Here is a 27,367-nt window from a genome sequence, read left to right as displayed (position 1 = left end):
ACTCCCCCAGACGATTCTCAGAATGCATCTAGAGTTCTGCACGGGTCATAGTTAAGATAACCCGGGCTGGTAATACATTCAAGGAACAGGTCATATTGACATGAAAAAGGATATTCATCAAACCCAAGAGCTAATTCTATGAACATGCCATTGCATAGAAAAGGCAATCCAGTCAAAAATCTCGACCTATAAGACTTGTGACAGTTATAAACAATTGTTGTTTAAAATAAAAAATAAAAAGTAAACTATAGTTATAATTGCCGAAGAATTACCATTTTATAATCCAATTAGAGTGGACAATGTTTTGATTTGTCAAAAGCTGATAGAGGAAAATACCCTCATTTTCTGTCAGCCAGAGCGGAAGTGAATCTACAACCACAAGCTGATGTGTTTTGTGCTGCTGCCAGCAAAGGATTTAAAGGTACATATGTTGATGTGGATGCACTAAATTAACATGTCAGTCTGGTGCAATGCATTGGTATTCACAACTTTCAACACTCGTCTGGTCATCTGAAGCTCCTTCCAATTTCCTCACTGCGGGAATAGGTTTTAAGGACAAAATTATCATAATATGAATAATACAGTGATTACCAAAAGATTACTGGCAGTACTTTGCAGTATTTAATGTGGCATTAAAGAGATCGGTTTCAGCGCAGATTGCCGTGCTGCTGATTCTCTGCTCTGGTCACGTATTTGCACGGGTGCACATGGAGGTTAATCCGGCTTGGCCAATGATATGCCAATCGTGTTTTAATGGGACACATCAGCAGAATCACAACCTTACATCCATCACCAACGAGGATGATTTACAGACGTTTTCTTGGCAACCGTTCCCTCTGTCTGTCTCCACATAATCCAGGTGTAGTTTGTGGAGATGCATTACTCGATGAGTTGCATTCTTGATAAGCAACAGGAACATGGAAACCCCTGGGTATTGGTTAGAGGGATCTAGCTGAGGCTTCAGACTGGGCTTTTATAAAGAGCAAAGCCAATGAAAAGCTTCAATACTGTTCAACATTATAACACCGTATCCTGATGATTGGCACTACTGTGAAAGGAATCAGTCATTGTTGACTCTATTCTTGTATTGTGATAAAAGGTAAGGTAGAAGATTATTATCATTACATATTTCTTAGGAGTGGCTTACTGTTTGCACAAGAAACATTTTAAAGCTTTACAGGACAGTAATACAATCTTAGTACAATTAACTAATAAGTGCAGACATTACAGTTATAGAAGATGATATTGTAGCTGGATGGTAAAGGGACTGTTTCAGGGTGAGCAGGAGCTGGAGAGGGGTTTCAGTCGCCTCATTTCCACCTCAGTTACTGGCAGCAGTGATGCTGAGCCCAGGCCACTATACCACCAATGCTATATTGAAAGGCTCTGCCATTATTCCTCAACAGTTGCTAATGGTGGATGTTAGAATGGAACCATGATTGACCGGTGTGTGAGGATCATTGCCACATTTCATTTTATTCAATTCAAATAGCTTCAAGATTACCAGTGTTTGCTTTATCATTAATTTTCTAAGTTGGCATAAGTTTAAAACAAGTGATTCAATAAATAGTGTATCACACTTCTTCCAGGATTCCAACACAAACTGCAATTTATTTGTATTAGACCACTGCCACAAAATTCAGCCATGAAATTAATAAATATTGTTTACGGTGTAGAGTATTTTATGATGCTCTGGACTTTAAAGAAGATAATCATCTGACAGTAAATCTGATGTGCCTCTTTAAATGCCCTATTTCCTTTGTAGGGTTGTGACCCCTCTCCATTAATCAGCAAAGTAACAGCACTCTGACACTGTGTGGAAATCAGTCACACAGTTAAAATATCAAGACACTAATGGCTGTATCTTGATTTCCCTAAGCAACAAATACTGAAGTGTTAGAATGAACAGTGAACAAATTGTATATTCTTCACAGCTGAAATGATCAAATCGAAAACTGTTTTGTTTGTTTGTTTGTTTGCTGGGTTTTGTTAATTTTCAGATCTGAATAATGCAGTTGTGAATGTTAATGTGTGCAGCAAATTGCAAGTTCCATCAGTTTTCATGGATATGCTACAATAGGCAGAGTTTGTCACAGAAACAGTTTCACATCAGTGTATATCTTGCAATTCTGTGACATGAAGTACATTATCTCTATTACCCATTGCATTCTAGTATTATGATCATCCTTCTTTCAATTAAAATGCAATTTGCTGACTTAAATAGCCTGTGTCCCCTCATTATATTTATTTGGATATATAGCACTATGTGTAATGATAGTTAACAGCCATCCTGGGCCACTGCATGATGGTGCTGACTTCAATGGGATATACTACACAATGAAGACCCCAAAAAAATCTCAAAATTGTAAATGCAAATAGAAAGTTGTGAATCACAACACTATATGTATTTCATTTTAGTAATATAAAGTAAGTGTTTGTGACAAGTGGAAAGATCAGAATTTCAGAGTTAAAATGCTATTGTTTCTATTGTTTTTTTGTTTTGTTTTTCTTAACAAATGTTTAGAAAAGATTGTAGGACCAATTAGCTACATATAACAAAAAAGCTGGGCATATATGTCTTGTTTATAAGATAGTAATGCACTTTGTCAGGACTTGAACTGTAAGTACGTTACAAGGAGAACTCCAAGTGTGATTGAAGACACGCAATATATATTTTGTTAAATGTTTCAGATCCAAGCTTACGTCTGAGTTTAAGCTTGATTCATGCCTGTCGGCTGCATGTGGACATAGTGATGTTATTTGTTTTCATTAAATACGTTTCTAGGAGTCAAGTCATACTCTAAAGTAATCTTTACTGGCAGTGCCTTTAAATGATTGCTGAAGAGTGAGAGAGATTAAGCTTCCTTTAAAAAGCTTTTCCCAGTGGCCTTATGGCAGTCCTGGTGTTCTGAATCCAAGCTTTCAAATCTGTTGTAAAAGAGTGATCACTTTGTCCACAAACTACTGGCTAAATCATGGACAGAATTCTTCCAGAAGAGGGCCTGTTGCACATTCCATAAAAGGCAAAGATGACGAGGGCTGTGAGATTCCCTTAATCTTTTTTGTCATCACTGCTAGGACCAGATAATACTACAATTACATTAAAAAATAAATGTCCTAAGTCATGTGCCTTTCAATTAAACTATTTTCACTCTTATATTTAACACTAGCACATCTTGATATGTACATCTTAATGTTTATTAGTCCTCTCTTTTAACAATGAGAACATTGTTGCCTCCTATTCTCCAATGATTATCGCCCTGTTCATACATTCTTGGATTGAACTGAATATACCTTCATACAATAAATATAATGGTTATCTTTTGAATAAAGAAGGTACATATTCATAGCATTGATAACAGCCAAATAGACAGGTATGGATAGCTGAACACATTGACTATCTTATTATCTTTATTTAGCTTTTCTTATTTCGTCCTCCTTAGCAAACATGTTGACCTGAGCAGAATGAAAAGATTTTTTCTGTAACACCTGCTGCGAGCGAGCCGTGTGACTGAGCCACCTCTCGATTTAATTCAGCCCTGTAATCTCCAGCTGAGTAGGGCCTGGAGAGATTCACTGCACACGCAATTAACATGTGCCACAAAACGTACACACAAATGCACACATCTGTCAATTATTATTCGTTTTTAAAATGTTTTTGCATTTGGCAGTGATCCCCTTCCATATACCAGACTCAGCTGTATAAAACTCCAGGGCTTCACACTGTCGAGACCATAGCAGCCTAATGTTCCTGTGATATGGCGAGACCTTTATATTAGCAGCAGGGAATGCAATGGTACAGAGAAGATTAGACTTTCGAAAAAAAATCCTGTTTCATGTGCTTTCCTCTTGCTAATTCAACCACTTTCCTTTGTGCTACAACTGTTTTTTATGCATCTCTTATTATTATTATTATTATTATTATTATTTTGAAAGAAAGAAATTGTTACAATATATCACATTTATTTTACATACAATTAAATGTTTTACTGGAGTAACTAGGTAATGTACCTTGTTCAAGGGTACAACAGTGCCCTCTACCTGGGATTGAACCCACAACCCTCCACTCCACAGCTGGTGTTGGGTAGTTATAGATAGACAATTATCAACATGTATTAATTTCCTTGGAGCGATGGCAACTCCTTTACCAAACTAGGTTCTGATATCCCATTGCTTTCTAAGGCTCTAAGTTTAAAAGGAATAGTAACTCTTGGTCCAATCTTAGTGTATTGTGGACCTGTCTTAATGACTTCTGTCAACTGTTTTCAACCTTCTGACTGAGAAAACAATGTACACAGAGGGGAATAATGTCCTGGGAGTGACCAAAATGAAATGCGATTAAAACATGCCTAATATTGTGCTGTCTGTTCAAATGGACAGACAAGTTTGTTCAGAGGTCAAAGCTTTATACATATTTCCTTTTTCTTCTAATCTTTGGACTGCCATGGTACATATGAAAAGCCTCTCAGAGCTGCATGAGTCAAACAGCATCTTGCTTATGCATCCTTGTAAAATATAAATGAGGCGTTGTGTTTGCAGAGGCTTGGCGTTCACCCAAATTAACACAGGCCTGGGGATCCACGGAGCAAGACTTTACACAAGGATTACACGTTTTCACATGCAGGGCTTCAAAACCAACACTTAAAGCATGCTTGTCAGAAATTGCCTCACATTAGCATTTAAACTGCAAAAATCTATTATTATTTATATGTACACATTTCTGATAATGGGAAAAAAATATATTAACCAGGTTGCGATTTCTCACTTTCATTTTATCTTTCTTAAACACAATCTAAGCAGGCTCTGCTCATGATGGTGCAAATTGCTTTTTATTTTTACTTTTTAAGGCCAGCAATGATTAAAAATTGATGAGTAACCCAAATAAAATGAGACCAAAATGAATGCTAATTCATGCAGCCTGACACAGAGCACATTAGACTGCTGTTCTGGGACCACAATTAATGATTACTTACAGTGAATATTTACTGCCTATTTAATTGATAAAAGCAAAAAGAAAGATTAACTGTTAACAATAATAATAATAATAATAATAATAATAATAATAATAATAATAATAATAATAATAATAATATCCTGTAAATGTTAGTAAATTACATGTATATGCTTGGGCTTGTATTATCAGTGGATTTAACTGTATGTATTATTTATTTATTGGCAGTAGAGAGCTGCTCTAGTGGGTCCTGAAAGCTAAAATAGAGACATGGGCCATTGCTAGACTCTAAGGTCAATATATTTTAATATGTAGCTTGATGTTGGTATTAAAAACACCATTACTAGATAAAATTAAAGTAAAATAAAATACATTCAATAACTTGTTGAAAAAGTTTTTAAAAGGGGTGCTTTGATTCCCGCAGGAGAGAAAAAGTCTAAAGTAAAGCTCTCTTATTTGTTGTTTTGGTTACTCGTGAATCCGTCTTGCTAGCACACAAATGCTACAATATACACACAATAATATAAGAGTAACAACATCTCTATAAAAAAACATCACCGTAGAGAAAATCAGGGTATAAGAGAAGATGCAGGATGTTCTACAAGTGAGAGAGTACAGACGCCCCACAGGGTTCAGGATGAGACCGTGAAGCGACACAGCTGTGCGACTGGATTACCACTGTGGTATAGCAGTTTAATCTCCTGTGAAAATGTATCCATGTGAACTTCTGATGGCCTGACAGTTGAGTAATGTATGTCACAAACTCAGTTCTCCTCAAGATGAGGATCAGTGGTTTTCCAAAGGCCCAGGCAGCTCCCACAAGAAAATCCAGGGGGGTGAGAATGGGCCTCATCAAACGCATTACTGTCCAACACTAATCCTCGCAGCACAGTTTAAACACTTGCTTCAAAATGTAAATTTGAGCAAGATTTCCAAATGTACACTAATTATTCGCTGCAGATTTAATGTATCGCTGTTTTGCCTTCTGTCGCCGCTGTTGCTGTGTTTGTCGTTATTGTATAAAGATGGTCTTCCTTTCCTTTGAAGTGAGCCAGAATACTACACACACTGTAGCTTAATCACTTTTGCTGCAGTAGGGGGTCCCTGTTGAAATAGGGGAGGTGGGGGTGTAAATGGGGAATCACTTTGTTCACAACCTCAGGTGGAAAAAGATAGAAAAACAATGATGGAAAGTCTGGTGAATGTTTTATCCCCAACACTTTCATCATTGCGAGCGATCAAACGCAATCACCATCAACTGAGAAGTACATTTGATGAACACATCTGTAATGATGCCTCTACTGTAGAAATTAGGGATTCTGGGAAACTGTTGTATGCTTTGAACTTCTTTCATTTTAATAAAGTACTATTTAAATCACTCTCATATTTGTCTCTTACCTAGGAATGTGCCGTGATGCAGTCATAACCTTCATTCTTAGAACAGAATGCTAACTAACTAAATATGATAACTGTTGTGATATTTGATATGCTCTCTTCCTTCTTGTCATCCATACTGATTACTCTTCTATTAATCCATTATTCATATTAAGCTTCTATCTATATATAAATGTTCTGTTACACCTGGAGTTTTGAAGCTCTTTGAGCTGTATCTATGGCTTGTGAGGCTTTTGTAAATGCATGTATACTGTATTTATTTAAATATGATTAGTCAGAAATACAACTATTGGCCACTGCCCAGTGCGAACAATACTGCGGACACCACATAGGTGATGTCATAATGTCCATTCACACAATTTAAAATGGCAGCAATAAAACAAAGGATTTGTATATCAGTTGGTGATCAATTAGCCACACAAAGCAACAGAAAACAAGTTAACAATTATAGGCCAAGTTAATCAGCACAGAGTTAAGGTTTGTAAAGTGAGTTTTCCAATCTTATGCAAAGTCGACACTCTGTTCTACACATTTGCCATTTCAAGAGGATTACATCTGCAGCTAAGAGCCCTCGATAAACTACTTGTGCCTCATTTGCACAAATATTCAATGAAAAAGCCACTTACAGAACATCCACTGCCTCACACCTGCCAAGGCAAGCCCTTCACAACATACCCTAATGAGAAACACTCAAACACCCAGCTGAAAAATCTTTGTAAAGCCTTGTGTAGAGAAGCCTATATATTTCTTGGGCCTCTTTTGTTGCAGACATAAAGCATTACCATTCTCGGGTCTTACCTTTCGGTGACCAAAGTTTTTCAAGATGGAGCCCAGTTTCTTGGTGTGGCTGTTCTGTTTATGGGCGGGAATGGCTGGGTTGGGATCCCTCCAGTCCACGGAGAGGCGGTGGTACCACATCCGAAGCTCCGAGTCCTGCAGGTGGGTCTGCTTAATACTAGGGTCGAAGAAATGGACCTCACAGCCCACCTTGGCCAAACTCATTTCAATCTGTTTGTCGTCAATCCCCAGGCTGTAAATACACAAAGGGAAAGATGCCGAACTAAATGGTATTACATCTGTTGAGCAACTATTTCTTCCTTTGCTATTAAAAGAACAATATAGGCATATAAAGTGTATGGGACGTCTAGTCATAAATAGGACTTCGGTCTATGAGAGAGGCACAAGAATCAGAGAGATATTGTGGTTAGTTGGCTACAAGTCAACAAAGGAGAGTGACAGGCAAGAAAAGGGGGGAGAGGGAGAGAATATCATCCCTAAACTTCATATACTGTAAGGCACTGAATCACTGATAAACTACTGATATCCCATTCTGACTCCTGGCGTTTCACTGGTAATGAGTCATTAATCTCTGCCCACAGGAAGACTCCTTAGTTCTGAGCAGCATTGAAATAAGGTTGTTGGGTTTGTTTAGAGCAGATAATGACAAGTCCAGTGACATGCACAATCAGAGAGATAAATCCAGTGAGAGTCCAGACAAAAATGGTTTCCATTGCTTAATTTCTAGTGTAAAACATGAAAAATACTATGTCCACAATAACAGTTTGTGAAACATCTGACAGACTGGGCTGCAGTTGGTAAACTAAACTGAAACAGTTCAGCTGCAACACTTTCCTCTCGACCCCTCGTTCCAGTTCAGCTGATGGTATCCAATGCAGTGTGTACAATTTTTTACCAACTTATAATTGGGAGAGATGTCTCCCCTCCAGCTCACAACAGCAATAAGATTAACATGCTGAATTTATACAGTTTCTAATTAGTGAAAACTATGCCTGTTGGGAAGCAACAGTGTGGTGAGCTGACACACTTTAGGTAAAGGGCTTTTGTTTGCAGGGAGTCATTCCTTTAGCTTTAATTAAGCTTGTGTTGCCTAGAGAAATGCTCCATAAACAATATGAAATTGCAACCATCTGTGACTTAGAACAGAAGAAAAAATAAAAACATCAAGGGATGGCTGCATTGACTGAACCCCGATTGTCTATGATTTCCAAAATTCACATCTTAACTGGGTTAGAATAATTGCTAAAGAGATTAATAATATTGAGGTTTTTTTTAAAGATACAAACAGAGACTGTTTCAGTCCAATGAGGCCAATCGGCGGCTGGCAGAGTTTGACTTAAGTTCATCTCTTCTTGCTAAAGGCAAACTTTCCTTCCACTGAGACTGAACTGCTAACTCTGAATAATCTAAATGAAATGTGCTTACAGAAACCAGCATCTAGTTTTTCATAATAAGGTAAACAGATAGTGTGCTAGTGCCAGTGTGCTGGTAATAACGACCTGTTTCCTGACCATTTCTTGTGTGAACAGGTACAGATTCCTGATTTTACAATTGCTGTCCTTCTCCAGGGGCTGGAGATATTAAGAAGAGATTCTTCTGGACAGATTAGGAAGGACATGGGTCAAAAAAGGCTTGACATTGGACATCCCATACAGTGCACGTATTTCTTGTTTTATAAGCCTTTGGTTCTGCAGTATAACTCCTCCATAATGTCCTTAAAGACCAATTCAGAGCTTTGAGAAAAACATGCTGAATTCCAGCAGGGAGTACACAATCTCCTCCAGATTGGTACTTACAGACTTATCCCCTTTACACCCACACTAAGATACAATATTTATATCCTGCTGAAACTTTTTTTTTTTTACCTCAACCAATATTTAGTTTGTTTGGTTTTGTTCAGTCATCTTTGAAGTTCAGATCCTCGACCCCTTTACCCAATTGCAGTTTGTTAGAATGCAGCTTGTGTCTCTTTCCCACAACACTTCTCTGCATTCATGAAATCCCCTGAGTGGTATTTTTTAAAGTAGAGGTTTTGGGCCATGACAACCTCTGGATGCCAGATACTCGGCTGTTGTCAAAACAACGCTCCTAAGTAGGAATATGAGCTTTTAATGTTGTTTTATAAGAAACAAAAACAGGAAGGCCCTAAGTGAATAATTTTCAGGCTTCATAAATATTTTGGATATTAAGTTAATTAGGGTCGCCTTGGGGATAACTTTTCAAGTTCATAATTCATTGATGAACACATTCTTTTCTGTTATGAGAATTCCCATTGGGAGTTTAGGATTCCTTTCCCTCACCAAGATACTTCAGATAAGGTAGCTATTCTCTGACACCTAATTACACCAAGCCAGTATCAGGGAATGATTTGATCACTACCAAAGTTTTCTTCAACCACTTTGTTCTGTCGTTTTGCTTATTTCTAGTTTTCATCTCCAGATAATACATTTAAATTAATCTCAGGTGGATTTGACAAACCCAATGGCCAAAATGAATGAATTATGTAGGTTTCTGTGAAGAAGTAATGTACAAAACAACATTTTCATTTAACAGTATTTTATATGTAAGAAAAGTAGAGGGAGAAGCATTTTTTATTTATTAAAAAGGAATATGTTTATATTTGTTTACATTAAAAAAAAAAAGTTTTGTTTCCTGTAGGTCACAGTCTAGCTGTGTTGTTTCATGCAAGTTATTCTGTATAATAAAGTTGTCAGCTCTTTCTTCAGTAGCATTTGAAGTGTGCTTCTCTGCTAACTTGTTCATAATGAGACATACTCCAGCACTGAAACAATTCCATTTCAGACACATTTGTATAGTTGTGCAAATCCCCTCACTAGCTAATGAGCTGTTGGAGTCATTGAATCTTCCGTCATATGAGGATGTAGGTGTGTTGTCCTTAGGATTAAAACTCCTCAAAAGATACTGCTTTTATTTAATAGGTAAAATATAATCTGAAACACAGTACAAATATGTCAAATTATCGTCTCGTCGTTATCATTGAGGAAAAGTACATGTAAAAACAAAAGGCTGAACATTTTACAATTTTTACAATCAAATGTCGGACACATAGTTATTGGATGTTAGCTGTGCATTATTTTACATATTTCACTCTTTCCAGTCTCTGAATTGCCTGAATAAATTACAAACATAAAATTAACACAGAGTCCTGTCTCTCTACCTCCAGGTGAGAAGGTGTTGACAGTCTAATTGCTCCATATATCAGAACTCTTCACACTGATTTGTGAGCGAGTGTCCAATAAAGACACATCTGCTCACCTTGACAAGCCAGGCTGAAAAGGCCTTGTGTAATGGTATGCAAATGAGCCGTTCTACACTCAATGATTAAACTTAGTGGTTTACAGATTCAGCAAACAGCCCAATATGTTGATTTTTTCTCTTGCCCATGCATGTCCTGGTATGCGTGGGCTTCACATTTGCAAATTCAAAGTTTTCTGAAACGGAAAAAAAGTGTGTGAAGGGTAATAGATCAGCTTGCTTTGTTTGCATGGAAATAAAAATAGCACTTATCTTTCAAATACTGCTATATTATCTGAGAGGGTTTTTTGTTGTTGTACAAGCATAAGCCTGCTGTTCAAGCTACAGGGAGTGGAAGAATAAAGCTAAATCTCTCTGTCAGGGAGCCAGACAAGGCAATACATGGTCATAAGATGTACAGAGCTGAATATGAAGATATACTGCGTCAATGAGTTGCCATTATTTATTATAGTTAAGCTCTAAATTACTCAGTTATGGCCTTCATTATTATCAGTAGTAGTAGTTGTATTCTAAACGTTTTTGGGATGGTTAAACAATTTAAATCATCAAGTGTGAGATACAGTTCATTGACAGGTCAGTGAAGATAGCTTGAACTTTGGGCGGCCTTGACCAGCTTTTCTTTATGAGTAGAATGTAATTTTCCAGGACCTTTCTCCAGCAACATGAAGTACACATTCAAGTTTTCAGAATGGACACACAGACGAAAATCCCAAGGTCTTTGCTCTGGACTTAGGGAGATTTGTATTCAGATGCAGAAGTCTTATTGTATTGGCGACGGTGGTGGACACATTTTTAAATGGTTTCTTAACTGACTCTGGCTTGACTTTGACCTAGGTCACACGCCCTAGATTTGACAGGCACAGTTCCATTTCCCATCTCTCCCTGGGGAGCTTGCTGATTATTTCTGGGGCTCTGATCTCTGGGGGATAGAAAGGGACAAAGCGTAATGCGCTCAGCTGGTGGCTTTACTGACCTTTAACATGTAATTAGTAGTCTGTGGCTTGTGTTTGCACAGGAGAGCATCTTCAAGACACATCCCTTGTGCTACTGTAAGGTCTCTACAGGGTCCGGGTCAGAGTCCGGAAACACTGCAATATGCACTGCCAGCTCTCAGCAGTGGATAACTGCGTTTTTAATTATGTGCACAGCAGCAGATCAAAGGGAAGTGCATCATTAAACCGAGGCCCATTGTGTACCAAGATTATGAAAATTGTGATCTCTTGTGGCCTGTGGTAAATTTGGGTCTCCTACAGTGTAGAAATGTCAGAAGGAGGGAAGGAGGGAGGTGGGGAGATGGGGTATTTAATGATTTAAATGGCCTCATTAATCAAATGAACTGTAGTTTATTTAAATAACTCCCACTCATAGAGTTAGTTGTCTTGATTATTGTTAGAGAATGTAACCTGAACTACATTCTTCGGGCTTTTGATCCGGCTTTCTGTTTCATGAAGAGTTCATCATATACTCGTGATTGCCACAAATGCACAGAATAAAGCCTTCAATACTCTATTACATAAATCGGAAGGTTTTACTGGTTGAATAAAATAATTTATCTAGTTTCCTTCAATGGCCTTTCAATGCAATGCAACGTTATTTCTATCAATAAGTTAGGTTCTCACCCTGTTATGACACATTATTCGCTTTTCGTTATTAATAATAATCTTAATTTATGTTCTTCTCAATTCAAAAGACTTTGTGTTGTGGTCTTCAGCCCAGGAAAACCAGGCTTTGATCAGCTTCTCCTTTATTGTGCCCAAATGGGAGACCAATCTCCCAGCCCATAAAGATGTAAATAAACAGAAACATAGATAGAAAGTCTCTCCTGCGCACAAAAGAGCACACATTCCTGTCTTCTTGTTGATGTACAACCAAGATCAGGTAGGTTTGTAGGGAGTGGCTTTACATCTTATGGTCCACAATAGAGGAAGCTGGATTCTAACTAAAGCTTAAATGATGGGGGAAATGTTATATCCTGGGATATAATGGGCACACTTCTTACCTACAGTGAATTACATTTTACTTGAGGATCTGGATATGAAAATGCCAGTAAGGGATCTTAATGTAAAGCAGGTCAGAGATATTCATGACACGATTAATTTTGTTCCTGAAAATAGGCAGATGTTGTCCAAAGCCTATGTGAATATATTTGATCTCACTCTATAATGTGCAGAAGCTGAAGGTGGCCCTGCTGTTTATGAATAATCTGTTTTTTCCTGTAAAGCACCCATTAGAAGCTGTTATCTTGCTCAAGACACCTATTTTTATATGATCTCTTGACAGCCCAGCTCAGAGGAAGCCAGGCAGGGCACCTCCAGTACACTGCCTGAAAAAAGCTTCTTACTCGCAGCTGGCCTACAGCACAGAACAGATTTTGTTTCTCATCTACAAACACGTGTCTTACACTTAAAATTCAAGCAGCACAGCCCAGATAGACGCTAAACGAGTCTCTTTTCTTAATTTTACATTTGTTTGGAGCTGTGCCACAAGACGTTTCAAGCTTATATTGGGGGAGGGAGAGCTCCTCAAAAAGTTTCTAATATAAAGTGCTAACAGGACTAAGCACCAAACCTTGGAATAATTTATCCATGGTAATAACAATGTGTAAATGGAGGATATAAATGGCTTGCATGGAAATGATTTGGAATGGTCTAATTTTCTATATTTTATTTTTAGATAACAGTATTGATGTTTTCCACATCTGTTTTGTCTTTTAAAAAGCACAATAGACTCCAATCATTAATATTCTAGATGGATGCTTTTCCTCCTGGATTTTGTTCAAAGAAACAGAACGTCTGTCCTCTATTACTCTTGGAGCTTTGTGATCATGTGATGCAGGATTTAAATCCATCATCATCCATCAACAAATCACAGAAAAGCAATCTCAGACTTCTACCAAAAACGTTAGAGGCAGTTGGTGGAAAGCAAGTATATGTCAGGTTTACTTACACTTGTGTTCAAAATAAGAAAACAATAGAAAAGACAATGTCCCAAATACATCCCAGGTTGTTAACAAAAAAGCATCAAGGGCAGTTTCCAAATTTCCATTTGATTATGTAACATAAGGAGTTGTTTTTTTGTTTGTTTTCGTGATAGTAAGATACTCTTTGTGTGATGGAAAGATGGAAGATGTTAAGATTGCAGCTCACATTTGGATGTAACATGTTGGTAGGACAAATGTGTACACTTTCTGTAGGTTATTTTTCCAGATCTTTTGTGTAAGTTTCAGAATGTGGACTGCATTAAAGACTAGGACAAGTATGCATTTTGTTTTCTGTCTAGGATGAAGTAATGCTGTGAAAAACTATATTTTACTTCAATCCAAAGACTCAAAAATATGAATATTACACATAAACAACAAAGGAATACTGGTAAAGCAGGAGTAACTTTAAGTTTATAATTTGCTTTTTCCCATGCACAGACTGCACTGTGGTCTTGTTGTTTATTATCTGCTCTGAGTCTTTACACAAATCATCAGATATTAGAATGAGAACGTTTATTCAATGTAGCCCTTGCTTACACTAGATTATGCAATGCATATTTCAGGAAAAATGTAAGTATTCACATGCATGAACAACCAAGGCCCCCCTGTTTAATAACATCATCCATCATTGGTACAACCAGTGAGACAGGAGAAAACAAACACACAAAAAACAACTCTTTGACATTCATTAAGGAGAAAAGAAAGCTGGCATTTCCCACCCAGCTCAGATGACCTTTTCAATGGCAAGTGTGAATGCTGGTTATAAACAATAATCCTCTTACCCCTCCCCTTCAACATGAACACACCTGTTTTTTTCTCTCATCACCCATATACAGCATTTCTTTCCCTGGCATCTTCTTTCTTCCCCTCCCAAGTCAAGCTGACAGCTATTATTTTGCCACTGAGAAGCTCCTTATCCAAGCTTGTTTAAACCACAGATTCATTGCTCTTCTATCTTTAATCTCTTAAGCTTGGCAGGCCTCTCTTTCTGTCCTCATTTGATAAAGTGGTGAATGCTAATCCTTTTTTTTTTTTGAGGCTCTGAAATTTGCTCATTGAAATGGGGGAATAGTGGTCTGAAAGCCTTGACTCACCCAAGCGAGTAGACCCGACACTGTTTCCTCTTGATTTGACGCGCCAGGCTGTAACTGTCATCCAAGCAGACCATCCAGGGCTTCCCCCTGACCTCGGGCTTTTTAACCATTTCACTTCCTAGAGAGTCTCCACAAGAGATCTGTTGAATGACAGAGGACGTGATTAGTTCACTCATTCTCATGCAGTCCAATCCATTAATTATACCTTTTAAAATCTGCACCAAGGTCTCCCTTGCATATTTAAGTGTGTTTTGTTGTTTGTTTTGTTTTTCCTGCGTGGTCTTCAGAGATTTGACTAAAAAACAACCAGATATTATGGATATTAAGCAGATACACACTGGATGAAAAAAAATGTACACAAGTTTTGCTGATAAATTTAGTATCTGAAGATTTTTGTCTTCAATGACACCATGTTATTTAAAAAAAAGTATTTTCTTATGAATGCCATTTTGAATGAATTAAATAGAAAATGAATATAATCTTGTAATGACTTGACATGACACAGCATGTTCTCACCAGTTGAATTTCAGATTTAGAGACGCTGCTCATCAGAATCAAAGAACTGTTAGCATATTGCTACGTGGATGCTTCATGCTTGATATGGATTGAAGTGAGAAAGCCAGGTGAAATAGGCAGAGGAGTCTACAGTAACATTAAACATTAACTACATAAATACACAAAACTGGCACGGTAAACAGTCACACCCAAAGAATAAATATTGTCTGTAGGAATATTCAGCTGGTCTGCAGGTCCAGGTATTACTGCTGCTTCAATGAATTGGTGTATTCATAGTTCCTAAATTCCTACCATGCAGTTCTACTGGCCTTCAGTTTAATTCATTTAATCTATTTACAAAGGGCTGTATTTTTTGAGCTAGCTTGAGAAAACTCCCCTCAACTATTCCCTGCTCATATGTCCCTATAAAAGGATTTATATATTTGTCTAAATATAAGTTAGTGAAGCTAAGGTCAAACCCACTTGCTGAATATGTATGAGCTGTTATCAAAATGTACACACTGTAACATACACAAAATGTACACAATGAAAACACATAAGGAAAGGACAAACTAACAATCTAGAGCACTAGATTACTGAAACAATAAGGTTGTGGAATATCCAGGACCTTCCATTTTCGCAAAAACAATGCTATTCATCTATACTAGATACTAATTTCTATAACCTTTTCAGAAATTAATAAAGTACACATATACATTACAATATAATTCATAATGATAGTAGACGTGCATAATAACTACAAAGCATAATAAAAACACTGAGATATCAAAATTATTTTTAATCTGTTTTTGTCATCAATTCAATAGTTTTCTGATCTGTGGATTTCATCTAATTGTGTTATTCATCATATTACTATTCTAGAACTTTGTTATTTTTAACACTTCCAAAGTACACATACACTCACCTAAAGGATTATTAGGAACACCATACTAATACTGTGTTTGACCCCCTTTCGCCTTCAGAACTGCCTTAATTCTACGTGGCATTGATTCAACAAGGTGCTGAAAGCATTCTTTAGAAATGTTGGCCCATATTGATAGGATAGCATCTTGCAGTTGATGGAGATTTGTGGGATGCACATCCAGGGCACGAAGCTCCCGTTCCACCACATCCCAAAGATGCTCTATTGGGTTGAGATCTGGTGACTGTGGGGGCCAGTTTAGTACAGTGAACTCATTGTCATGTTCAAGAAACCAATTTGAAATGATTCGACCTTTGTGACATGGTGCATTATCCTGCTGGAAGTAGCCATCAGAGGATGGGTACATGGTGGTCATAAAGGGATGGACATGGTCAGAAAGAATACTCAGGTAGGCCGTGGCATTTAAACGATGCCCAATTGGCACTAAGGGGCCTAAAGTGTGCCAAGAAAACATCCCCCACACCATTACACCACCACCACCAGCCTGCACAGTGGTAACAAGGCATGATGGATCCATGTTCTCATTCTGTTTACGCCAAATTCTGACTCTACCATCTGAATGTCTCAAGAGAAATCGAGACTCATCAGACCAGGCAACATTTTTCCAGTCTTCAACTGTCCAATTTTGGTGAGCTTGTGCAAATTGTAGCCTCTTTTTCCTATTTGTAGTGGAGATGAGTGGTACCCGGTGGGGTCTTCTCCTGTTGTAGCCCATCCGCCTCAAGGTTGTACGTGTTGTGGCTTCACAAATGCTTTGCTGCATACCTCGGTTGTAACGAGTGGTTATTTCAGTCAAAGTTGCTCTTCTATCAGCTTGAATCAGTCGGCCCATTCTCCTCTGACCTCTAGCATCAACAAGGCATTTTCACCCACAGGACTGGCGCATACTGGATGTTTTTCCCTTTTCACACCATTCTTTGTAAACCCTAGAAATGGTTGTGCGTGAAAATCCCAGTAACTGAGCAGATTGTGAAATACTCAGACCGGCCCGTCTGGCACCAACAACCATGCCACGCTCAAAATTGCTTAAATCACCTTTCTTTCCCATTCAGACATTCAGTTTGGAGTTCAGGAGATTGTCTTGACCAGGACCACACCCCTAAATGCATTGAAGCAACTGCCATGTGATTGGTTGGTTAGATAATTGCATTAATGAGAAATTGAACAGGTGTTCCTAATAATCCTTTAGGTGAGTGTATACTTCACAATATTAAGATTGTCTAAAATGCTCTGAAGAAATTAAAAACTTGCAATAAAAAAAATGATGAAAGTATCTCTATAGAAATGTCAACCAAAGACCTTACTGAGAATGAAGCTTTCAGTGTCACTTTGATGTAATCCCTGAAAACATAAATTTGAAAGGCAATTAAGTCAATGAAAAAGAGTATAATAATAACAGTTCTCAACCTTCAGTCCTTTTACCTACCTACCTGTTCATAACATGCAATGCAATACAGGCTTGAAAGAACACATGATACAAGGAATCACTGTGGATAATTTGTTTGGGTATTGTCAGTGGAATGTGACAGTGTATAAATTAGTAATAAACCTTAAAAACAAACATACTCTAACCAAGATATGTAAATTAATTATTAATGGAATTAGTTCATTGTAATGTAGGATGTTGGTTTTATTATTTTTCTTTCATTCTTTCTTCTTTTATCTCTGGCACTGGATTGAAGTGAAGATTGAGTCAAGATTGTCTGCACATCCTTCGCAGCTCAGAGAGAAGTGTTCCTTGCGTCCTAGCAACAGATCCACTGATGAGTGAAGAAATACGCTTCAAACTAGTATGATAAATTATCACATTGAAATGAATGGCCTTTACATCAAATCGATGCATCAAGACACCAAACAAAAGAGCGGATCTGATACAGACACATTCATTTCTGGTAGCTCAGCTTGTTCATCAGTCAGGGCCTGAGGCAGAAAGTAATGCAGTGGGCTGACCTTTGCATTTCAATTGCTCTTTAAATGTAAAAATTTTGCAGGGATCTGTACAAGACACAAAGCTTTGCACTTTGCATACAAACTCGTGTTTAAAAGTGGAAACCTGTGATTATTGGCCTCAATGTAGCCAATTTTAAATGGGAAAGAATTGGGTGTGCTGCATATTTCAGGAGACAAAGGCCCAGGGGGGAATAGTAAGAAAGGATTATAACAAAAATAGTTAGCACATAGAAGAAAGATAGTGGAATGTTTTACAGTGCAAGTTACTGCATTGTTTCAGTGTCATTTAGTGAAAACAAATTGACAAAAGCAGAGTATCCAAATTAGAAGAGCATGATTTCCAAGATTAATTAAATTCTCACTTTTTGTTCCAGAGAAAAGAGCAGGGTTGAACACTTGGAAAGAACTCGGGGCTCTACAGCAATGTGTATGCCTCATCTGCAGCTGGAGCAAAAGTAGACACTGCCAAGTTTACTCAGTCAACAGAGATCACTGAGAACAAGCAAGTCTGGCCAGATAGCCCTTGGGACTTGCAGAAGGGGCTTTAGTGAAGTCCAGCCACTGAGGTCACAATCCTCTGCGTTAATGACATTTTGTCGTGTTCGCAGTTCATGGAAATAAACAACTTTCATTTGACAGTATGTATTTTTCCCCTTAAACTGCCTACATCTCTGAGTGATGAGGTCTGTCTGGAATATTCTCCTTTCCTTTTTCAAGCTATACCTGTGATGTTGTATTAGGGGGCAGAAGTGTTGCGGCGTCCCAGATCCAAACTGACTGTAATTGACAGTTACAGGTACTGTTTGTGAAAGTGTAAATGTACCATCAGATTTGTAAAAGCAGTCATTCCAAAAATAGTGCACCAAGTTATCTTAAACTAGTTTTTGAGCAATCCAAAGCTTACTGTAAAAAAGGTATGTTGCTGTCACAATTAAAAACCTCAAACTATACTAGTGGCTAGAAAGGCCTGGATTTTATAGACAACAACATAAATACTTTGTGAGGAATATGCTTTGCTTTCTTGTTTATGTTCAACGGCCTTCTTCCTTTTCTTTCAAGGCAAAATACAATTAAGTGAAACATTGACATATTTCATATTGATAACTCCAAGTGGCTTTCATCAGCACAAAGATCTGAAAATATATGTTTTTGGTCTTGAGGATACAGGATATTGATACTACAAACTTAAGTGTCACTTTGAAGCTTATATTTATTCCAGTGGCTTGACTGGCAATGTTACTGCTGTGCATCAGGCTGCAGGACCATGACATAACCTGTACCGCTGTGTATTTTATGTACCTGCATTGGAGTAGTACTCCACGCTTGTGAAGAGTGCTAGCACAGAGAGGCAGTGGGCTTTGCATTATTCAGCTTGATTCTGCGCAGGCACCCTGTGAAGATCATCTGTTTGATCAGGCAGGCTTGATTGATTTAGCCTTCTCAATACCAGTATAGCTTTTCATGGCTGTGCACTATGCATTAAAAGAAAATATAAAGGTGAAAAGGAATTCTAATTGAACTCTCAACAGGGATTTGTACAGAACAATACACACAAGGGAGAATGAAGAGGTAACTTAATGCTACTCAAATATAGGTCAGCTTTTTAGAAAACACAAGGGACTTAGCACTGAGGTTTCTTATATACACACACAACTAAATGGCTCCTTCATTATCATGCTGTGTTGTGACAAAGCACAGCAGTCCAGAATAGTCCACTGCCCATTTTCAGTGAAATCAGAAGGATTCGATTTTATTTTGAAACAGAGAGACGATTGTTTTCGGTTAGTTCAGAAACTCTCCCTTTCGCAAATTTCAATATGGCTTTTAATAAAGAAACACATTCGCTCCTACGTGAGACATCAAGCAATGCAGGTAATAAAGACAGTATTGTTAGCAAAAGCAAAATGCAAAGTCATGCACAGGTGCATAGACACAGACAATAATTACAACTCCTGTCTCCATTAAGGTCCCTGTAAAATGTAAATACCTCCTTAAAGAGACAGACACCCAGCTGGTATCAGTTATGACTGCAATGTTTAATCTAGTGTGTTCAATGCTAGTTCTACAGGGTAAGTGGGGACCACCGTAAACCAGGTTACATAATTTGGCACATCTGAAGTGAATCCCTGTAGCCGGAGACTGAAACCTACCTGAGGTGTGTTGATATAATTGAGGAATCGCATGGCTTCATCACTCAAGGAATGGTTAGGACTGGCCCAGGGCTGTAGGTCAATATGCCAGCGTGGGAACTGAAACACAGAGCAGAGCAAAACTGAAACAGGACAGTACCTAAAAGAGGCCACACTTCAAGACATGTAGCCCCTAACAATCAAGATACTTAATAAGCAGCAGCAGCCTCCAGCTTCAATGATTACAGTAGGCTGTCGCAGGCGGGGGCACACTTGACGATTTGCGATCTCTCAGACGACAGGTGTTTTATAGAGTATCTGTCAAGTACATTGTCTTCTTGTTATTTATTTATTTTACTTTTCTCATTTTCACCCGAGCTCATGGCTGATGGTTCATGTCTCTGCTCTCTCAGATGTTTTAGATTCTGATGGCAAAAAGCAGCTGTTCTTGTGTACTGCACAAATTGCTAATCTTAGCCATGACACAAATCACTTCAAAGTTCTTTTTTAAGGCAAGAACAAAAAACATTGAAAAAGCACTGGTATGTCAAAGACATGTGCTGGAAATTTTCTAGATAGATAGATACTGTAGATAAATATAAACTTATTCTGGCAGTTGCAGTGATATTTATCAAACTAGGAAGCCAGTTAAAACTTTAATCACACTTATATATTTGTTTTCTGTATAGTTTTCACTCCAGTGATGAGAAAGCTGCCTTACCATTGCCAACTTAAAACATCGGGGTAACTTTTTTGTCATTTTGCAACATAATTGTATTAATTTTCTTTTCATTATAAATATAGACTGCTTCTTGCCATTGAGCTGATACGAAAATATACTTAGCACAAAGATGGTGTGACCAAAGCATGTCTCAGTTCATTAGTTAACCCAGAAATGCTGAGGAGGGTGGTGCACAATGTGTTGCCATTAGCATAATTAAAGCTGCCTGGTAGAAATGTGATTAGTTCAGAAAGGCAAACCTGGTGTCACACAACTCATTAAAAATCCTGCCTGATGCGAAAACTACTCCTTCACAATGTCTTGCACTCCATGTGAGGTCTTATGGGTTAAGCCTGCATACTAGCTTCTTTTCCCTACAAATAAGACATAAAATAAATACCCATTTTATTTGTATTAGATGTGTTGTGCTAACACAAGATGAAAGAAAAGTTTTCCAAGAGCTGCAAATCCCAATAAACTTTCCTATTAGCTTTACACTGTGCGTACTGAAAGCACTGTGAAACACTATGAACACAGTTCTGCTACCACAAATAGTCCTCAGTCGATTGGCTCATATCAGCTATTTGCGACCACTGACATATGCCTTTGGAATGAATATCATTCAATTAGTAATTATCAGCATTCAGGTCTACCGACAACAATGGCTTGGTTTCTAAAAGCACTTGGCAGATATACAGCAACGCAGGTGTACCTAACTATCTGACAGCTATGCTGCTAAATAAAGCATGTTCTCTGTCTGTGTCTGGTCATGGTGGATGGCTTATCTCTATTGCACCATATCTTATATTTATTCAATGAGTAAAAGCATTGTTCTCTGACTGGTACAGTTCAGTATTTTGGTTGATTTTCCAGCGTACCACTTTGTGTTTAACCAGAAAATACAATATTTGTTTGAGGAAATCCTCTAATTATTATTTCACGTATCATAGTTAACCTTGTAAAATAACATTAGAAGAATGCAGATCTATGTTTCTGTACATTATGTTATGTGAAATTATATATTAAGGCCAGTGTTACTGACCTGACCTGACAGTTTGTCAACACTGATTGTCCTGTAAAAAAGCACTGCCTGACTGTGGAACAAATCTCTCGCTCTCACTGCAATTCAAAGTGAGTTGTTTTCATATGCAGCAGCTTTGCCACTGAGTCTCACCTTAGCCCTGTGAAAATATTAATAATTCACTGTGCAGACATTTCCATTTGTCTTCCAGTCAGAATGAAATGAAAGCTTTTGTCTTCAACATCTGTTCCAACCTGACATTTATATTATTCATTTTCTCTTTATGGACAACTTGTGATGATGTAGGCCAGCAGGCCTGAACACTGACTTCTGACACTATGAAATTGAATGTGGCAGAGAAAATAATTTGAGGTCTCACTGCAACGGTGAAACTGTCACGGCAAATCACACTTCCCAAAAATAAAAGCAAGCCCACATTAAAAATGAATTCAAATAGGATGGATGATAAGTCACCGGATAACATATCATAATGCATGGTTTACATACCTTTTTTATACTAGATTACCGTTTTACATTTAGCATTGCCTGACTGGCATGAAAATAGAATGGATCTCAATCAATCAGTAGATAAATTATCTGCAGCAATATACATCAGAATTTTAAAAACACATATAGGGAAAAAAAAAATCTGATAAGTCTATTCTGAATTTCTGATTTGGTAAAATGACCTAAAAAGTCAAATGGCCACCGAGTACAACTAGAGAGCACCGGAAAAAAAAATGGTGACTGCAAGTTGCTGTGATAAAATTCAAACTGCACATTGCAAGTGCTAATGAACGCCTGGTCTCAACCAAGAGATACAATTAGTAAGACACCTGAGTATTAAGCTCCCTTCACCACCTCTTGCCTGCATGTCCTCCACTGTATAGCTGCTCCTGCTGTGAGATAATAGGCTTGTTGTGGCAGTGAAAAACTTTCACTATGCCAATTCTATTTTGCACCCTTCAATGTCATTTTAATCTCTCGCATGTGCAAAAACAACAGCAGAGAAAATTTGGACAGCAGATCCCGAAGAACAAAATGCAAAGTACAGCTGCCTCGACCCACATTTCCGCCCATATCTGTTCTCTGCACATAAAGAAAGTTGGAGACTGAGCGAGGGTCTCAAGGTGGCTCTCCCCAAGCAAAGCCAACCATAATAAGAACAAAAGAACGCATGAATGGTTGTCAACAACAGCCTATTTTGCTCCTGTGGCTGCTAGTAGATTTGAAGGAAGTGAATCGCAGAATTTGCAGTGAATTGCCAAACTGAAACACTGTTAGGTTTTTCCAACCACTCACAACACTGAGGCTCCTCTTTGTTTTCTGTTCTGAAAAGACTTCATTTGTATCCTTTGGTTGTAGTTCAGTGGCTGAACATGTATTGGTTTGGATAACCTCTGTCAGGTTCTATTAGGGTTTTGAATATCTGAATCAAGTCATCCACTGCCCATCATCTGTTATGGAATTGAGCTTTGGCTTTGGATGACTCTGCAGCCTTTGGCCTCATGTTCATCGTACTCTCTAAGCCATGTACTTGCTAGAACCCAGGATACTTCAGAAAGTTAAGCAATGGGGATGTAGGATTTTCACTTTTAATCCAGCAAGCCAAAGATGTTTTGTCTGACCCTGTTCCCTCATCAAATTAGAGGTGATATTATGGGTGAAGCACTTCAGATTAATGTAAATTCAAAACAACAACAACAGTACCAAAACATACAATCTTATAATTTCATGGGGCTCAAAGCCCCGTTACATATACACAACATGACACTGGGCAAGTACTTCTTTTTTATAAACCTTGATAAAATAGATAAGATATAAAATGGAGAAAGGAGCTTTTAAGACACTGAAGAAAACCAGGTTGCATTCAAGGCCAGATTCTGATGACCTCACCATGCATGAACATGATTCCAATGGTTTGTGCGAACATGAAGCAGACTGCACTGAACCTGATGCTAATCCTGAGAGGGTTCACCATGCGACTGTGAACCCACATTGATTATATGGTCTGTCCTTTGGCCGTCAATCAAGCTCCCGGAAGCCACTCTCTGAAGCAGCTGTAAATAATCAAATATACGTGCAGGGGAACCAACTCGAGGAGACAAGACATCAAAATGTCATTCCATGTTAGAGGAACCCTGACAGGCCCATGTGAACAAGCTGACCTGACAGGACTGCAAGGAAGCTGAAGATCAGACAGATTTACAATGTAATCTTCATTGTTTCGTTGTTTATTGGCAGTTGTGGTCACTGTTGTTGCTTTAAATTAAAAAATCAAAATCAAATAAACAAGGCTGGAGGGCCAAAGTAAACTGTGCTTTTATTAGGGAATTGTAACATTACTTCCTGAAAATAGTAAAATGATTAGTCATTGACATCAAATGAACTTGAAATTCCTCATAAAATATCCTAACAAAGCACTCAGGGAACTTTAATCTACAGAGAAGACAACCACAACTTTATAATAAGTGGGGCTTCTCCACAGGGAATCCTATATTCTTATCATTGAAAATGCGAGTCAATCAGACAATTTCAGCTGCTCCTGGGAGGGATATTGAGAGACAGGCCAGGGTATTCATTCTAGTAGAACTCTTTGAGAATACTATATATATATATATATATATATATATATATATATATATATATTTATTATGTTCTTCCCCAACATTATTTTTCAGAATTCACAGAGACGAAAAGGCCACTTTGTGTTTGAAGTGAGTTCAGTGTAAGGATTCTTCTCATAAATAATTGAGTTCTGTGCCTGCTGACCTTTAAGTGAAAGGCATGGTATGTGAGCCGTTACACGTGTATTGACAGTGGTTATGCATGCAGAGTAGAATGAATACTTATGTAATGTACTTTAAAGGAAGGAATCCCAGTCCTAAAATAGCATCATCATAATGGATAATGAAAAAGTTGTGCCAAGCGCTCCATATACATTGGGTAGCCTGTCTGCGAGGATAAATAGAACATTATACAGAAATACACTAAGGAACCCTTAAGAACTAATCTGCTGGAGCTGATTATACCGGGGGGGGAAGAATCACTCCCAAGCACAATTATACTAATAAAGCCTCACATCACCACGAGACACCTACGCCATGTTCTGCATTTTTCCACACTGTGTGGGAATCACTGTTTATTTTTACCATGGGTTTCATGAAATAATCTGATCTAAGCTTCTCCTGAAACCTTCCAAGGACAACATCTGCAGAGATTTCCTCGCCAGGCTTTCAGCTGGGAACAGAAGCCTGGCTACCCAACAAAAGCTTAGTCTCTGCATCCCTCAGCCTCTGGCAGGGCCTATTGCAATAGCCTGGGGTTTCATGTCTGGGATGGTTTGCCTAATGGGCCGAATAAACACAAACCTTTTTCCGAATTGTGTAATGGGTTTGTAATGAGGTGAAAATACGCAAGTGTAATTCAGCGGGAGACGTGGACGCCTCCACATTGAGGAAAGGGCAAGGTCTGCGGCCTACTAACAGCATCAGGGACGCCCCTCGGATTACACTGTGCAGCGTCGAACAATGCATCCCTTACAGCTAGTGAGCTACACAAATCTATTAAGGCTTCTAAGGGATCCTTTCAAGGTTGTTAGGAGAAGCACACAGCTGGAGGAACTAATGTACAGCAATAAACAGCGGAGTGAACAGCTGACAAAGGTTAAAATAATTATGTCATAATATGAGCTGCCTGGCTGGGCAGTTATACAGGTAACAGTTTACCCCCACATCACATAATCAAAGGTGGCCAGGGACCCCGGAAATCCCAAACCCAGATTATTACAATTCTTATTGCTACCATTCCACTACAAGTTTAAAATATAAATATCATTACATACACCTAAGTTGTTAATATCTTAATATTTGATAACTTAATTCTATTGTATGGATTTGTTCATATGCAGCTCTGGAAAAAATTAAGAGACAATGTTAAGTGGTCTCCATTTTTTCCAGAGCTGTATATTGTGAAATGACTTGTCAGTTTAAAGGCACGACTTTGCGGTGTTCCTTGAAGTTTGTTAAGGATAAAGGTCCACGCTAATTTGCAAATACAGTAATCAAATTTTCACCTCCACAGTTTTCGTTCACAGCAAATGTGAGAGCACAGAAAGAAAACAAAGTGGAAGGGCATCTGCCAAGAAATAAATAATAAAATAATAAAAGCAGACCAAGACAAAACACAGACTCCCACAGAAAGCCACTCTCAGCACCTTCCCTGCATTCCCAAACAAGCAGGCAGCCTCTGCTTCCATTTTAAACACAACATTCATAGGACTAAGGCTTTTAAAGTCGTTGTACCACTGCTTATATGCAGCTAATTTTTCAGTTATATACCACTTATTTCCAGTTAGCTGGAAAACAAATGTAAGAAATGTCAGAACACATCACTCTTCAGTAACTAGACCATTCAGGACAGCTTTTCATATGTTGCATGCATATATATGAATTTCCTGCCCATTGTTTACCCAAATGGTTCCATATATATCACTATTTTATCATAGGTCTGCATGAGGGCAGTTCTGTCAGCAACCTTAACAGACAGTAGTTTTCCGTTTGCCCTTTCACTCATGGTAGTTACAGATATCACTCCCTTGGCTGGGAGTTCTGCACCACCAGTGCCGTTATTCTTCCGTTGTCTCCAAGTCCCTATTATCCATCAAAGTAAAACACAGAGGACAGATTGTGCATAAGTCTTTTACAGCCAGTGGTACTGAATTCCTCTCCCTTCTCATTATCAGAGCTTTGCGCTTCCAGGTTCATATGGCAGGTCAGCTGCTATGCTTCAGTGCCTCTCACTGTGCTGTGCAGTAGCCTCGGAGGATGAGGCTGACTGAAGCAATGGCAAACCTGGGAGCTGCAGTTCAATGAACAAGCTCACCTCTGAACCCGTCCATTTCCAGTAAGGATTGGCCCTGCATTGAGAGGCATCTGAAAGGCCTGTGGCTGAACTTTACCTAAACAATGAAAGTAGTTAGTAACTCCACAGAGATAGGCTCTTCACCAGAATCATAACCGTGACTGTAACCCTCAGTGCGTGTTTTCATACTTCTAACTTCAAACACAAGTTAGATGGCTCTCTGAGTGAAGCAGGAAATACACATGGGTGTCTCGGAGGCACAACAGTCGAAAATTGCTGAATGTAATTTAAGTCAAGAGGTTCATGGAAAATCACAAGCTAAGCAAGAATATGAGAACACAGGGCAGGTCTGTTTTGGATTATTCGCATCCTGCATTACGAAATCAGGAAAAGAAAAATAACACAGAAAACAAATAAAACACAGGTGCTTCTGTGGGGGGAGGGGATGAGGAGAAACACATGCATGAATGTAGGACTACCACAGGACTATCACATAAGTATCTCATGTGTTGTGGATCACATGCAGGCCTATAAGCTCTAAGTCCGGCCTTCTGCCCATTATTGTAAATCACAGCCTTTACATTACCCAGCATGCATTCTTTGCTGTCTTACAATGGTCTCCAAACAAATAACAATAACACAAGAAGCAGATGGAATTATGAATTGGTCCAAGTCAATATGTCTCATCAATAGTTTATTAGCATATTATGCCTTCATCTGTTCAAATTTGTATCTGAGCAATCTTTTTTGT

General features: G+C 38.3%; 1 protein-coding gene across 1 annotated transcript in view; it reads right to left on the bottom strand.

Moving 5' to 3' along the window:
• The window catches only part of mettl24 (methyltransferase like 24), a 45,024-nt gene that overhangs the window by 9,187 nt on the left and 8,470 nt on the right, over nt 1–27,367 (bottom strand). The window contains exons 2-4 of the mRNA XM_066701162.1: nt 20,033–20,131; nt 14,495–14,634; nt 7,145–7,376 (exon numbers count right to left, since the gene is read on the bottom strand). Coding sequence (XP_066557259.1) covers nt 7,145–7,376; nt 14,495–14,634; nt 20,033–20,131 — 471 coding nt within the window. The remainder of the gene's footprint in view (nt 1–7,144; nt 7,377–14,494; nt 14,635–20,032; nt 20,132–27,367) is intronic.

Source organism: Amia ocellicauda, chromosome 1, assembly GCF_036373705.1.
Source record: "Amia ocellicauda isolate fAmiCal2 chromosome 1, fAmiCal2.hap1, whole genome shotgun sequence".
In the NCBI taxonomy this organism is placed as follows: domain Eukaryota; kingdom Metazoa; phylum Chordata; class Actinopteri; order Amiiformes; family Amiidae; genus Amia; species Amia ocellicauda.
Note: the sequence above shows the minus strand (reverse complement) of the source record. Positions and strands in the feature narration are given on the sequence as shown.